We start from the raw sequence: 15,607 nt of genomic DNA, 5'->3' as shown, positions 1-15,607 counted from the left end.
GGTGGTGGGCCCTGTCCCGACAAATAAAACTAGGAAGGGTGACCGCTCACTCACCGGCTGAGCCTGTTATTTCGTCTCGCTTACCGTTGCGGCCAGCTCAGAGAAAAGTGACCGGCTGAGCCGGTCATAGTGGCCTGGCCGACAGGGTGACCGGTTACGAAGATGTGCTGGCCAGTGAGCGCAGGGTGCGCACTGCGGTGGACCGTGGTCCGTGGACCGTGACGCGTTGGGGGTGACCGGTGAGAGGCACAGCTTCAACCGGTGGACCGTGGACTGTGACGCGACCGGTGAGAGGCACAGCTTCAACCGGTGGACCGTGGACTGTGACGCGTTGGGGGTGACCGGTGAGAGGCACAGTTTCAACTCTTTCCCCGGATCCTCATTCCTTTTCATTCGTTTTTCCAAAAAAACCCCTTACTTTTAATTCAAGCAGGGATTTTTATTATAGGCCGGTTTTCAAATGGCGCCATTTTTACTCTAGACCAGTTACGAAGATGTGCTGGCCAGTGAGCGCAGGGTGCGCACTGCGGTGGACCGTGGACCGTGACGCGTTGGGGGTGACTGGTGAGAGGCACAGTTTCAACTCTTTCCCCGCTAGCCGGACCTCTTGTCTAAGTCCCACGCTTTTTAAAAAAGCGTGGAGCATGGGATCTACGGCTGGGAAGTGGGGTGGGCTTTTCACGGGAATCTGGGCCGTCCAAAGTACGAAACTAGGCCAAAAATATTGAACTCGGGCATCGGGCTGATGTGGAAGATTTTTGCACGCGTGGCAAGTGAGGTGTGTGACATGGATGTATGCGTGGCTGCAGGGACACGAGGGGGGCACAAGGCAAATGATTGCGCTAAATTTGAATTACATGTGCATCTCTCTCTCTCTCTCTCTCTCTCTCTCTCTCACACACACACACACACACACACACACACACATTCACATACACTGTACACCTTATCGATTGGTCTTGCTCTCTTGCAAAATTTTAGTGTATTTGAAATCAGCTGATAGCTCATGCATCCACAGAGAGAGAGGTGAAAAGGATCTAGGAATACTCCATGGCATCTACATATCTTCAATAAAAGAGAGAGAGGAGGGGTGCAGCCGGCTATAGAAGTAGAATCTCCAATCTGCCACCACCAAGCTAGGAAGAGGGACGTGTATTCAATCTGGTAAGGTTCTTTAACGCTCTATCTCTCCAATCTATTTTCTTGTTTTCATGACATTGTTTTATTGTTTTCCTATTGATTAAGAAGGAGCTTGAAGGGAAAAAAATGTTATCCGTAGCTTGTGTTAGCTTGCAAATCAAGAGCCAATCACTAAGTGCTTGATAAAGCACAATGCAATACATTTTATCATTGAGGCTTTTTTAATAATGTCTTGTATCCCTGACTTCGTAATGACCTTGCTGCATGGTGCCATAACTTCTTTTTTGATGATGCATTGCTTCATGAAGTCCTCCACACCCAATTCAAGCCTCTTATGTTTTGAGTAAGCCCGACAATGCATTCCTTTTGCCATAATTTGATCCACAAAAAACCCATTGCATGATGAAGTCTTCAGTGGATACTTCATGTTGTCAAAGCTTTATTCAATCCAATGGAAGCTTGTATACAAAGCTTCAATATCCAAAACTAAAGCTCATTGCGTTCTTTCATTCTCTTATGTCTACACATTTGTCGTCGAGGTGATAAAGGTGCAACACGAGGAGGAGATGATTGTGCTAGAAGTAGTCCAATGGAGGAGGGAGAGAAGGAGGGCATACACAATGTGCTAGAAGCTTTGAATTTAAATCCAAATCCATGTGGAGAGAGCAACCCTCAAGGGTACCTCACTTCTATGAACTTTGAGCTACTATATGACAAATTACCATCTTGTGCATATGATGCAAGAATCCACCCTTCCATATCAACACAACCATCCCCTCATAGATAGCCATCCCCTTCCATATCAACACATGATGTTGTTATGGTTGGTGTAATTCCAACTACATATGGGGAGCTTCTAGGCCTTTTTCAGCTTAGTTATTCCATAATGACTCAAATATGAAGCTCTATTACTTTGTGCCTGTCTAGATGGACATGCCATCTTCTATTAGGAGTTACATGCAAGTTGGGCTTTTTATGGCTGGAAGGTATGGGGAGGAGGGGCAGCCCTTGCTTCTATTGTATGGGCTGGTTATGAAGGCAGCTGTGGGTACCAATTTACCACTCGAGCTATTCTATTTGCAAGGTTCTCTATGTCCATAAGCCATCAATTTACCACTAGAGCTGAATTAAATCTAATGGCCCTATTTTGGATTGATGGACAGATGAAACATAGGAGCTCATCATAGAGGACTTGATCATGAATTGGATTCCAGATCTAAATGAGGTAAGTTGTGTGTGTGTATGTGTTTGTGTGTGTGTGTGTGTGTGTGTGTGTGTGTGTGTGTTTTAATGAATTGGGTTTTTTTGTAGGTTGTACATGATATCAACTTGCCAACGGGTGAAACCAATGCATGCAAGGTCCCCATCCCCAATCTCAATGAGGTATGCATGGTCAAAAGCTAGATTTTTTGGGATAGTACAAGCATTGTTTTCCACATCAACAAAAGAATGGTAATGAGGAGTTGCTTTTCGTAGGTTGATTGGGACACAGCAAATGCTACGAATGAATTTGAAATGGAGGCTTTCTCAGAGGATGCAATGTGTGGCGATACATCGAGTGATGACATTGATCAAGATGATTTCATTCAAGATGAGGAAGAACATCTATGTCCCATAGCTTGTGACATCATGGATGATGCTCAACAAAGCCCATGCCCCAAATCAAGGGATACCTTGGACCCATATTTATATGTCTCAAGTACATTTTTCTCCTTTGACAAGCAAAGCTACAGTTTAATGAAATCGGATCTTCAAGGGGAAATCAATGTGACACTCGATACCTTAAAGACACATGATTGTCGAGGTTTGCTTAATTTGAAAAGGTGGAAGAGGATGAAGGAGGGTTTGTGTGTTGCTCCTATCCATGATGGCGGTCAATACATCTGCTTGAAATTAGCACCCAACCTAAAGATCGCAGCCATTGAAGATTGGGAATGCATCATACAAGCATCTCATCTCCTTCGAGATCGTGCAATACACCAAGGCGAGAAAGACACTATAAATTCAATCAAGACACAATGGTGCACAGATATTCAAAGCCATGGAATTCCAATAAGCTATATCAAAGATTGGATCGTTCTTTGTGGATGCCAGTTGCATGAAAGACATCAGCAAGATGTTCATAAGGTGCGTGCAAGTGAGAAAGAACACAAAAAACCCTCTTTGATTATAGTCACAGATCAGCCTCATGTTCAAGAATGTTTGGTTGACATCATGATTCAGCACAAGGTAAGACTAGTGTCACTTCGGTCCAAGCACAATGGGCCACATAAGCGGGTGGAAGAGTTTGCTTGCCATCGAGGGGGAAAGCCTTCTCGAAGTGGTGGTAAAAAGCGAAGATTGCGAAAATCAAAGCGGTGTGGCTGCCCCTTTAAGGTGGTATTGGAGTATGCAAATGACTCTGATAAGGTTAACATTCTCCTACACAATGTCCATGAAGGGCATGTTCCGGGGTCTAGGGATGATCTTTATTATTTGCCTATTCACCCGCGTGTGATAGCATGCTGCATGGATGACTTATTTGACGTCGGAACATGTCGTCATGTAGCTAAGATGTCAAAATCAAAAGAGCGATTCCATATGGAGAGCTCCTCTCCCCTTGATTGTGTGGTTTTTCGCTTCTTTATGATTCCCAAGGAGGTACAGATGATCGCCTACCAAATGCACACTCAAGGTAACATGCTATACATTGATTGTTTGTTTGCATGTCATGGGGCAATATGATTTAGTCAGCTGTCCTTGTTGATGCAGGGAAAAATTCAGATGATGCTTGGGAGGCAATGTACATGGAAGCACTCCGTTTGAAGGAGCAAAACAAGGTAGCCCACAAAATGGAGGTTATGCAATTCTTTTATGCCTTTTCGTATGGTAGAATTTAGCACCTATGTGACCATTTTCTTATTTTAGGTGATCTATGTTCAACCCTATAATCCAAATGCTATCGATGAATACAAAAGACCATTCATCCTTATCATTCAAGATGCGTGGATGTTGGAGATGGCAATGCGTTTCTCTCCCCATAATGCTTGGGCTGTGGATAGCACATTTAAGACGAATGTTTTTGGTCTACCTCTCTATGCAGCTGTGTTGCCCAACCAAAACGGTGTCGGTATTCCAATTTGGCTAATGATGTGCACAAGTGACGTTGCCACTAATCAAGAGAGCATAGCTTTAGAGCTTACCTTCAAGTTGATCTTCTCAAGAATGTCTCAAACCCGCCCTACTGCCATTGTAATCGACAAATGCCCAATAGAGCTACAAGCCATTCAGAAGGTGGTTAATGCAGATTCTTGTTGCTGGTTTGAAGATAACCAAGGACAACGTCAACAAATCGCCGCGCATGTCTTACTATGTTGGTTTCATGCCAAGAAAGCATGGGTGGAAAACCTTTTGCCACAGGTCTTCTCATACCCTTGTCTATTATGAGTGACAACTAGAGTGCTGGACATGGTTCTGAGTTGTTTTGCTACTTTGCAGGTTTCAAAAGACAAGCAAAATGATGTTTATAATCAGCTATCAAACCTCATGCAAGCAGATTCTGAACAGGCATTTGAAGGAAGATTCCAAGTGTTCTTGCAGCAGTACTCATCACATGTGAATGTATGCCGCTATGTTTCTAATGGTTGGTGTGGGCAGACATGTGTGTGGCGGACACGTTGGCCCAAGTTTGGTCGTCTTTTTCCACATGGAAACGTCGACACAACAAACCTAGTGGAGAGGTTATGGCAGTACATCAAGTACACCCTCTTGGATGCAAAAATCAATAGATCGATATTGGTCCTCTTGCATGCTCTCGTAGGCGACTCTCAGACAGGCACACACATGGGGGGTACTTTACTAGAGTTTTTCAAACAAAAACAAGAGTTAGGTAAATTGCCATTTTTCTTTATGCCATAGTATTTCAGTGGTAGGATTTGCTGCTCTGAATGGATTCTTGTTTTCTTCTCAGCCGATTCTGGACGCTTTAGTATCCAAGGTTCAAGCAAGAGTCACACTGCAAGACTCGCAGGAGGCGAGAGCATCCTTACAAGGTACAAAGATGATTCAACAACGTTGGAAGTGATTGATGAATCAACAATGCTTTTCAAGATCCAAAGCATGTCTAAGCCCACACGATGGTACCATGTAAGCATGCAATGTAGCTACTGTGATTGTCCGGATTGGACATCCAACTGCAAACATCTATATGGGATTCGATTGATATTACAGCATCATTTTCCAAGTCTGTATGCTATTTTGCCTATTGTTGACAATGCACGTTCTTTGGGGCAGCTGCAACATAATGTTGATGTTGGACAAAATGATGAGGGTACCCCATGGCTGAATTTAGAAGGGCAAGATCTTGACATTGGTGAGAATGACCAAGGAATAGGGCTCAACATTGAGCATGGGCAGCATAAAGTAGCAACTAATATTGATGAACAACTAGATCTTTGCATTCAGGACTTCAAAAATATTTTGCAGGGTCTCGAGGAGAGTCTCTCTACATGCGACTCCACACGAAAGGAGTTGATCTTTCAACGGTTGAGGGTTTCAAAAGAGAGTCTTCTTGCATTGGTGGTTCCAAAGGAGGTAGACTTACCTTTGCGAGGCTCCATTCGCCAAATCCAAGCTCATGTGACTCTTACTCAGCTTGGTCATGGTAAGAAACATGAAGGAAGTACTGTTGCTCTTGAGGAGGGGACAACCCCATTACAGCCAACAAAGCGTAATTTCACGGGTACGCTAAGACGTAAGCATCAGCATGGAAGGAGTCGAGTGAGGTTTGAAAAGAGGAATCGTATATTTTGCCCCCATTGCTACAGCAAGACCTTGATGATTGATCCTTTGCAAACACACTCTTGCCATACATGTCATGCATTACTCCCCTTGTCAAGGAGACATGCCCCAGTCGGTTCTGAAGTTGATCTTCTCAACAAAGTTTTCAACTTATGTGATGATTCATCTGTTCAGAATGGAGTGATTATATCTTGTGCATATGGTTTGCACGAAGATGATGAGAGACACTTCAACTTATGCCTCAACAACGGGATTGTGCTTGAAAAGATCCATGCATCTCAACATAGGATCATGCTTGTGTACAGTGGTTGATCGGTAGTACTATCATTGTTGTTGAGAAGACATGTCACAACCAATCAACTAAGATATTTTTTGAAGATTTAAATGCTTCTCTTGTCATGGAAGTACTCTTTATAATGAGATGGTTTCATTTCTCATGCATTGGAATCCATGAGTAAAACTTGAAATTGTCTCTTTTATGTCTATAATTTTTTGTCGCGTTTCAAGAATGCAATCAAACTTGTAACCTTTTTTTGTAGTATATAATAGAGTTTTAGTGTTGCTTGGAATGTCATGTGTTATGGAATGTTTGATTGGAAGGCTCTTGAAGTGTAGAGAAGCTCAAATAAGGTAAGCATATTTTGTTCACTACAAGCTCAACTCTGGTCATTTTTCACGTCCGAGGGTAGCTTTAATGTAGGATTGATGGTAATAAGAGGTCACAAACAACTCCCATCAGTTTTCATAGAGGTTTGAGCATGTCCTATTTTGGCAGCATGCCCAAAACTGGAAATTTCAGGTTTCCCAAATAGGCAGTTTTTGCCAAAGTATAGAGTTTATGCAAAGCAAGAGGTACAAGCAAGCATTGGGGATGCTAGATCATGAAAGAAAGTTGTGGTTTAGTAGCATGCATAAAAAATGCTGATTTGGAAACATTTATGCCTTGTTTAAGTGGATGCATAAACGGCATGTAAGCCGGTTTGACACGTGTGTTGGTGTGGGAAATATATGCCTTGTATTGGTCAAAACACAAGAGTTGAAATCGACTTGGAAATGCATGAGCATTAGTGTTATGTCCGTGTTGGAAATATTATGATATTTGGCTATAGCTATACATCAAAGCTATGTTGGATTAGTAAATGCATGTGTTGCACACTGATTTGGTACAATAAGGGATTTCCAGCTATCTAGTACAATAAAAAAAGCATGCTCTAAACATTCTTCATGATATGAGCGGCATCATCAAGCATTCAAGGTTTTTTGTTGGTCTCTTAGGTATAATGCTAAAGGCTCGTAGTTGAAGCTTGTGGTTTTACATTTTCTATTAAAATTTTGCAGAATGGAATTGGGAAAAACAACCTTACTGCTCACTCGTGTTGGGAAGCTTCTAATCTCAGAGTATGTGTGAAGCTAGAGTATGTGTGAAGCTTAGGTGCTACGCACACACACACACACACATGGATACTTGAATAGGCACCCATTTATGAGCATACATATTACAACTTGTATTTATTTATTTATAGACGTGTATGTATGTATACATGTGTGTGTGTATGTGTGTGTGTGTGAGATAGTCACATGGCACGAGCAAATCAACGCTTCAAGACTAAATAATTGGGCAAATTTGGAAATGACTAAATACATTAAATATGCAAAGAGAGTGGCCTTTGCACCAGAGGGCAATAATCCTACTGCCAAAACATTGACAAGCATAATAAAAACCTAGATTGTACACACTTTACTAAGGATAGAGGTAGACATTCAATGCATCCATAAGAGGATGAACCCATTGTCCAAAACAATATTTAAAAGAGGCAGCAAGGTATAATTAATCATTTGATCGTAGAATGTCATTACAAAAGTAGAATGTCATTACAAAAGTGGGCAAGATATAATTGTTTTAGAATGTAAACAAGCAGATATTGAAAAATGGAGAATTTAATCCCAAAATACTCGCAAAATGCTGCACTAAAACTGTATTGATGGCCCAAAAAACTGAAATTGCTTCAAAACTGAACTGCTCCAAAACTGAACTGATGGCTGCCCAAAAAACTGAACTGATGGCTGCCCAAAAAACTGAGTATGGCTGCCAAGCGTCAAATGTAGTGTGCCGCCTCAAAAGTATGTTTCGCCGATCCAAAAAGTGCCGATGCATTGCACCAAACATGCTTCTTCAGGGTTCACCTAAGCATTTCATGCACCATTGGTGTAGCTCCGTCCTTAGCTTGCACACCTCTTCGTGCTGGAACCAATCCTTTGTAAGCTGCAAACAAATGCCAACAAGCCAAGGATATAACATTGAGCTTCCAATACCTTACCCAATCAAGCCATGCTAAGCTCATTGGACTTACCCATGTCTTGCCTATGCCATCTTGCAGTATGCCGGCAATGAGATACCTCACAAATGTCATCACATAGAAGCCACAATCTGTGCCGTTGGGCTGCTTTGGTACCTGTTCCAAAATTACATATAGGATGTAGACAACAAAAAATCATGCACAAATAGCATATGGACACATAATTCAACATTGATATACCAACGAAACAACTAAGAAAACTAGCCTCCACCTCAACAATCTTTAGGTCTAGCTCTTTTGCAGGATCATAAAGAGCACATTGGACAACTGAATCAGCCACATGCGGCGCCAAGCACTTAAGAGCGCTGCATAAAATACAAAGCTTAGATTGTGTTATGCTTTGTGAGAGAATATGTGACCTACATATTCACAAAGACACTAGTTTTGTACGTATACCTGTATAAGCTTTCCAAACACTCCTTTGGGTCTGTAAGTCCCAAAGAGTCCAAGTACAACAGATAGTTTTTCTTCCCCCGTAAACGAAGCACCCTTTTGTCCTTGTTGACATAAAGCACGAAGAGAGACCAATGGCTCCTATTGCACACAAGACAACCAGCAAAAGTGAAAAGCAGACTCCTATTTGCAATAAATAATTGAGTACTATTCCATTGCCATATGCACACCAGCAAAAGTGAAAAGCAGACTGCTAAATGCAATAAATAAATAAAAATCAGCTGATTACTATTCCGTTGCCATGTGCACACCTGCAAATAATAGGAAAGAAACACAACTCAAGTTTGGACATGTCGATGCCAGCAAAGAAACCCGAAAGGTGTGTGACACGGAGCTCCAACGTCATGGAATACCACATGGAGTCAACGAACAACACCTTCTCAAGAACGGTGCATGGCAACATATTCTCCATCCATCTGTGCATGAAAGGGGGCAAATAAACGCTCATCCATACAACATGACATAGAACACATGACAAGTCTATCAAACTTACATTCCAAATAGATTCATAGTTCTAGTTGATGCCTCATCAACAAAGATTGCCTTCAAAAGTGGCTCATCTATTGCTGCATACAGCTTATACCTCGTGGAATTGAACTCAATCTCAACCCCTGAATTCAACCTGCAATGGAAATCCCAATATCAAAAGAGAAAATAAAAAACAAATGCTGATCTTACAATACAACAAGGGCACACAAAACTGCCAATTAGTTGTGACCCACTAACCTAGATCTTGCAACATTACGTTTTGCTATTCGTAGCCATCCTTCCCCTTTCTTTACCACGGCAACATGCGAGTTAGAGATCTCAAATGTGAGCTTGATATTGTTGCTCGCCTCAGACAAAGTTGGAGAAGATATATTAATTGGCACCGTGGTATTGTGATTTTGCATTGCACGAGAAGATCGAGAAGATCTAACAGGCAACTTCTTCCTTGTAGCTCCACATGCCTACAAAAAGAAAAGAAAAGAGACCTTACGAAGACTTTAATGTTGCACCCATGCAATCTCAAGAAAGCATATAACACATAGTAGAGTAGAGTTCATTATATTTATGTCTGTCTACCTTGTCTACCTCCAAACCTTCTTGCATTGGTTTGCTAATCTTCATAAATTGAAATGACCAGTCAAGTGCCTCGTCCACTGTGCTTCCTTTTAGATCATCCATCTACAACGAATGACAAGGCAACATAAATAATATCATAAATAGACTAAAGAAATAGCTCTAAACAAAAGAGAGAAAAAGGAGCACTTACTAGCTTCTTGATACCCATAATTTTTTCCATGTCTACATGTTGCGCAACATTCTCACCAATTTTCAAATCCTACAAACAAGATTGTATAATTACGCAATGCATGATATGGAATGTAAACCGTGATAGTGAACTTAGGCCATATCAATGTAAACCATCACCACTAAGCATGCATGACAATATACCAAAAAGAGAGCAAAGAAATAGTACAAACAAAGATAGTGATAAAGAGCAACACTTACCGTCTTGGTGCTGGCCTTTGAACCCATCCCTCCTTTTGTAAGCTTTTGCTCATCGTCACTCTCAATCTTTTTCTCCCCATCATTTTGACCATGGTGCTCATCGTCACTCTCAAACTTTTGCTCCCGGTGCTCATCGTCACTCTCAAGATTTTGCTCCCCATCATTCTGACCATGATGCTCCTCGTCACTCTCAAGATTTTGCATCTCTTCTTGCTGGTCAAGGTCATCCATAACAATGTGTAACCATGCAGGTAAAGGTTTGACCTACACACATATCTAGTAGCTAAGCCAGTGTACTTATTATATATAACACACACACACATACGACATACAAAACACACACATATGACATGTACGTATAACACATTCATACACACACCTTAAAACAACACCCATGATTTTGCAAACTATAGTAATCAAGACCAAGACACTAAACTAGGGCAGATTTAGTAAACTATGACCATGTCTAGACATCAAGACCGGGACACTAAACTAAGGCAGTTTTGGTAAAAACTATGGTCATGCCATATTTTGCTAAACCATGACATGACATGACACACATTGCATATGCACACATACTCATATGCATGCACACACATGCATATGATATGACATAGAAGTAAGATCTTGTGTAAATATGTTTGTGTATGCATGTATGTGTGTGTGTGTGTTCTCGAGACTCATTTGATTATACACAAGGATGTACACACATATGCATATACACACATACTCATATGCATGCACACACATACATATTCATTTGCATGCACACACATGCATGCACACAAGCATAGTCACTCACAAGGGAACGAGAATGTGAACTTGTTTTGAGAAGAGAGGACTATTTGGAACGAGAACATGAAGCTTAAATCAAATGGAATGGGACGTTATTTGCATGAGTGCAATGCATCCACTTGACAATGGACACTCACTCACATGCATGCGCACATGCATTTACATTTACTCACACACATACCCATGCACACACCTTAAAAGTACAAGCACACATATGACATATACATACAACACATATATGGCATATACGTATAACACATACACACACATGCACACACATACATGCCTTCAAAGAATACCTATAATTTGCAACTATGGCCACGTCTAGTAATCAAGACCGAAACACTGAACTAAGGCAGTTCTGGTAAACTATGGTCATGCTACATCCATGTTTTAAATAAAGGTCAATGGTACTAAACAATGGTAATGTCTATTAACAAGGGCATGTGTGTGTGTGTGTTCTTGAGGCTCATTTGATTACACACAAGCATAGTCACAAGGGAAGGAGGAGAACAGGAACGGTTCAGAGAAGAGAGAACTATTTGGAACAGAAACATGAAGCTTAAATATAAGAGAATGGGATGTGATTAACATGTGTGCAATGCATGCACACACACTTGATAATGGCAATTTCAAATTACCCAAGGATGCAAAACAAACACATGCTTTGTAGACATACATGGCCTAATCAAAACCACGTATGTTTGAGAGGCTTATTTGAATTAAAAAGATTATGCAATGCAATAGCATATCGGCTCGAACATGTTGTAAAATCATATGCTCCAATGCGTTGCAACATGCATCAGAACTGGAAGGTGAAAATTCTCATTTTTTGCAAGCCTTACTAAATGTAAGAAATGCAAGAAGTACATGGCATGCACGGATGGGAAATTACACACATACTCCAAAGTCATAATATGTACAACAAACACATATGGCATGTACGTATAACACACACACATATACATGCATGCACACACTTGACACACACAACATATACATATAGCACACATAGATGGCATATACACACATGCCTCAAAAGGACAACCATGATTTTGCAACTAGGGTGATGTCTAGTAATCAAGACCGGGACAATGAACTAAGGCAGTTTTGGTAAACTATGGTCATGCTATAGACATGCCTTAAATATAGGTCAATGATGCTTGTCTACAAAATTTGTTTTTACCTTAGTTTAATGTTAAGTCATCCTAACTCAACAAGATGCATCAAGATTCAACTGCATGTGACTATATGCTTTACATATGTGTAGCACACACATGATCCAAAACAAAAGACTAAACAATCATGATATTTATGAAAACAAGAGACTATAAACTTCTTTTCGGAGCATGTAGACTTACTTTTGTATGTCCATGAGCTGCGATTCGACTCTCAATTTTGGCCAAGCGATTTGCAGCCGTCGACATGTAGGATGTCATCGCGTCTTTCACCCACGAAGCAATGTAGTCCTCCTTTGTGCCTGTCCTAAACACCTCTTCAAGATCGTTCCATGCTTGCTCCGCTTTCAAAGTCTGCGCATGCTCATATGTCAGCCGATTCCTCTCAAATTTTCTATCCTTGTCATGAAATCTTTTTTCTGCTTGTCTTTTCCAACTGCTTGCATTAGGATGAGGGAATATGCGGCTTGGGCGAGATGCCATTTGCTTGTTGGTTGGACGACCAATAACACGCTTAGGGATTTTAACTTGTAAGCCATGCTTTTTTCGGAGGTGCTCCTCCATCCGAACCCTCTTTTCAATGAAGGCTTCGCTCGTCGGACATACATTGCTTGCACGACATTGACGAACGAGCCTCCCATCTGGGAGTTTAACTTCCACATATGGTAGGGGGATGCTTGATATTGCCTCTTTTCCATGCGGAGCTTGGACTACATCTACCGGCGGCTCCAAATTTTCATGCACATTTGATGCAGCCATACCCATTCTAACCTCCAACTTTTTTCGTGGCCTTTTGTTAAGGCTATCAGGGGCAGCCCCTTCTTCAAATGTTCCACCTAAATTTGGTGATTTGGGCAGAGTCGAGGCTTGCTTCTCCAATTTTGGATCCAACCCATCGTCGTCTCTACCCTTGCTGCTTCCTTGCCCTGCAACGACCTTCTTTCCCAGCTTGCAATCTTGTTGTGCAAGAGCCTTCTTGCCCTTGCCCTGTTGGTTTCTAGGTGCCATTCCCAAAAAACCCTGCTCTGCTGCACCTTACAAATCTCTATGAAGAGCCACTCTCCAATTGCAAGCCAACCTTAGTGCAAAAAATCAGCTTTGAATCTAGCCTGTATAAATATGATCCTGGCCCAGTTCACAACCGTGGATCCCATGCTCCACGCTTTTTTAAAAAGCGTGGGACTTAGTCAAGAGGAAGGGCAGCAACATAACTAAAGCATTAGAGTCACCATCTGCATGCATGCACATGAAAAAGACACAAGCGAAGATATGCCATCTGAGCAGCTAAGCATATGCACCTTCATCAATCTATGCAGCCGACCCTCAAACATCGATGAATTGTATTTTTCTTGGAAACTAAGCATTCAAAATGAAAACCCAAATCCAAGCAAACTGGAAAGAAAATGGGAAAATAGACTCACCTTCCATGGCTTGCATGTTCGCAATATCAAGATGATGTAAGAGAGACAAAGCACATTGACATACACAGGGACCTTGCTGTACCCTCCATCTTCCAATCACTCCTTAATTACATAATGCGGAGCTTGCTTGCATTCGTGTATCTCCATACTAGTCCCACGCTTTCTGCCTGTACATGAAAACACCTTCCAATGCAAGCTGTGCTTCTTAAGAAGATCCAGTAGAGCCAGCTATGGCAGAAGTTTTGTATCTTTGGTGGCAGCTCCTCTGCGTAAAGAGGATGGAGCCGGGCCGGGAAAGAACAAGAACCAAATGAAGCAGGAGAGATGGTTTTGGGGGGGCAGGGGGGGAGAGAGAGACGGCTAACAGAGAGAGAGAGAGAGAGAGAGAGAGAGCTAACAGAGGGAAGGGGGAGAGAGAGAGAGAGAGAGATGCAACCGTGCTGGTTTTAGGATTAGGGTCTGCCGCGTCAGGTCCGCCAGATGCCAGAGTGAGAAGGACAAGAAGAGCCACGCACGCAAAAATCTTCCACATCAGCCCGATGCCCGAGTTCAATATTTTTGGCCTAGTTTCGTACTTTGGACGGCCCAGATTCCCGTGAAAAGCCCACCCCACTTCCCAGCCGTAGATCCCATGCTCCGCGCTTTTTTAAAAAGCGTGGGACTTAGACAAGAGGCTAGCCGGATCCTCATTCCTTTTCATTCGTTTTTCCAAAAACCCCCTTACTTTTAATTCAAGCAGGGATTTTTATTATAGGCCAGTTTTCAAATGGCGCCATTTTTACTATAGGCCGGTTTTCAAATGCCGCCAAATCAAGTACGCGGGTTTTTCAAAGCCAAAACAACAATCATTTCGGTTTTTAAAAGAGAAGCTCCTACCTAACCATAAAATCATTTAAAAAACACAACTCTAAAACTAATCCTCTTTTAGTATGTTACCAAACAAAGCTATTTGCATAAAATAACCACTCACAGTCGAGACCAACTCAAATTTCCTCCGCTTTCCCATTTTGTAGCCATTGAGAATACCTCCAAGACTCCAATGCATGTTGACACATAATACTACAAAAAATAGGCAACCAAATTGAAGTCTGGACTATAGAAAACATCAATGAACCTTGCAAACAATGAAGATTATTAGTTTATTCTGGCCTCAGACATGGTAGGGGGTTCTTATTTACAAGCTCAAAAGTAAGAAAAAAAAAGAGCGTTAACGTGGTCCACACCCACCACATCTAGAAAAGAAAAAATATGCAAATGGACTGAAAAATCAAAGAGAGACTAGAAAAATGACAAAAAGATATGTGAGAGAGAGAGAGAGAGAGAGAGGGAGAGGGAGAGAGAGAGAGAGAGAGGAGTCAAAAGCATGGAGCTTAATATATTATGATAGAGAGAGAGAGAGAGAGAGAGAGAGAGAGAGAGAACAAACTCGAGTGAGGAGTGAAAAGCATGGAGCTTAATATATTACGAGAGAGAGAGAGAGAGAGAGAGAGAGAGAGAGAGAGAGAGAGAGAGAGAGAGAGAGAGAGAACAAACACGAGTGAGGAGTGAAAAGCATGAAGCTTAATTTATTGAGAGAGAGAGAGAGAGAGAGAGAGAGAGAACAAACAAGAGATAGGAGTCAAAATCATAGAGCTTGATATATTACAAGAACTTGCCCAATCCTAACTCTCATTAGAGAAGAGTTAAAGGACATTATCATCATTGGCCACAATTAAGTGAGATAACTAATTAAATGGACTACACACACATGGCAAAAGCCCCCCCCCCACCCCACACACACACACATTCAAAACTAATGCTCACACAAAAAAAACAAATTCATTAAAATCACTCACTCACACATATATACATTAATGCTTGCTCACACCCACATACACACATTAATGCTTGCTCACACCCACATACACACATTCACACAAATACACAGACACAAACACATTCATGCGCATGCAAACACACACACACACATGAATAAATATACAAAGCTACT

General features: G+C 41.6%; 2 protein-coding genes across 2 annotated transcripts; one reads left to right on the top strand and one right to left on the bottom strand.

The window, feature by feature from the left end:
* Window positions 1-919: 919 nt before the first annotated feature.
* LOC147604223 (uncharacterized) lies at window positions 920-5,786 on the top strand. Its single transcript, XM_086795651.1, has 9 exons — window positions 920-1,164; window positions 2,304-2,365; window positions 2,452-2,523; window positions 2,617-3,814; window positions 3,892-3,959; window positions 4,048-4,539; window positions 4,618-5,008; window positions 5,090-5,491; window positions 5,605-5,786. Exons 2-9 carry the CDS (start codon window positions 2,339-2,341, stop codon window positions 5,784-5,786), a joined length of 2,832 nt encoding a protein of 943 aa, XP_086651777.1. The 5' UTR covers window positions 920-1,164; window positions 2,304-2,338.
* Window positions 5,787-7,879: 2,093 nt separating this feature from the next.
* Window positions 7,880-14,279, bottom strand: LOC147604222 (uncharacterized). Its single transcript, XM_086795624.1, has 12 exons — window positions 13,618-14,279; window positions 12,380-13,428; window positions 10,224-10,436; window positions 9,985-10,053; window positions 9,795-9,896; window positions 9,456-9,679; window positions 9,223-9,351; window positions 8,981-9,145; window positions 8,673-8,810; window positions 8,488-8,581; window positions 8,271-8,372; window positions 7,880-8,182 (listed from the first exon to the last, which is right to left on the bottom strand). The coding sequence occupies exons 2-12, from the start codon at window positions 13,202-13,204 to the stop codon at window positions 8,093-8,095; spliced, it is 2,151 nt and encodes a 716-aa protein (XP_086651750.1). The 5' UTR covers window positions 13,205-13,428; window positions 13,618-14,279; the 3' UTR covers window positions 7,880-8,092.
* Between the last annotated feature and the right edge of the window lie 1,328 nt (window positions 14,280-15,607).

Source organism: Cibotium barometz, chromosome 62 (assembly GCF_041138505.1).
Source record: "Cibotium barometz isolate CiBa-2024 chromosome 62, ASM4113850v1, whole genome shotgun sequence".
NCBI lineage: Eukaryota > Viridiplantae > Streptophyta > Polypodiopsida > Cyatheales > Cibotiaceae > Cibotium > Cibotium barometz.
The sequence above is the reverse complement of the archived record's forward strand: the minus strand, read 5'-3'. Positions and strand labels throughout refer to the sequence as shown.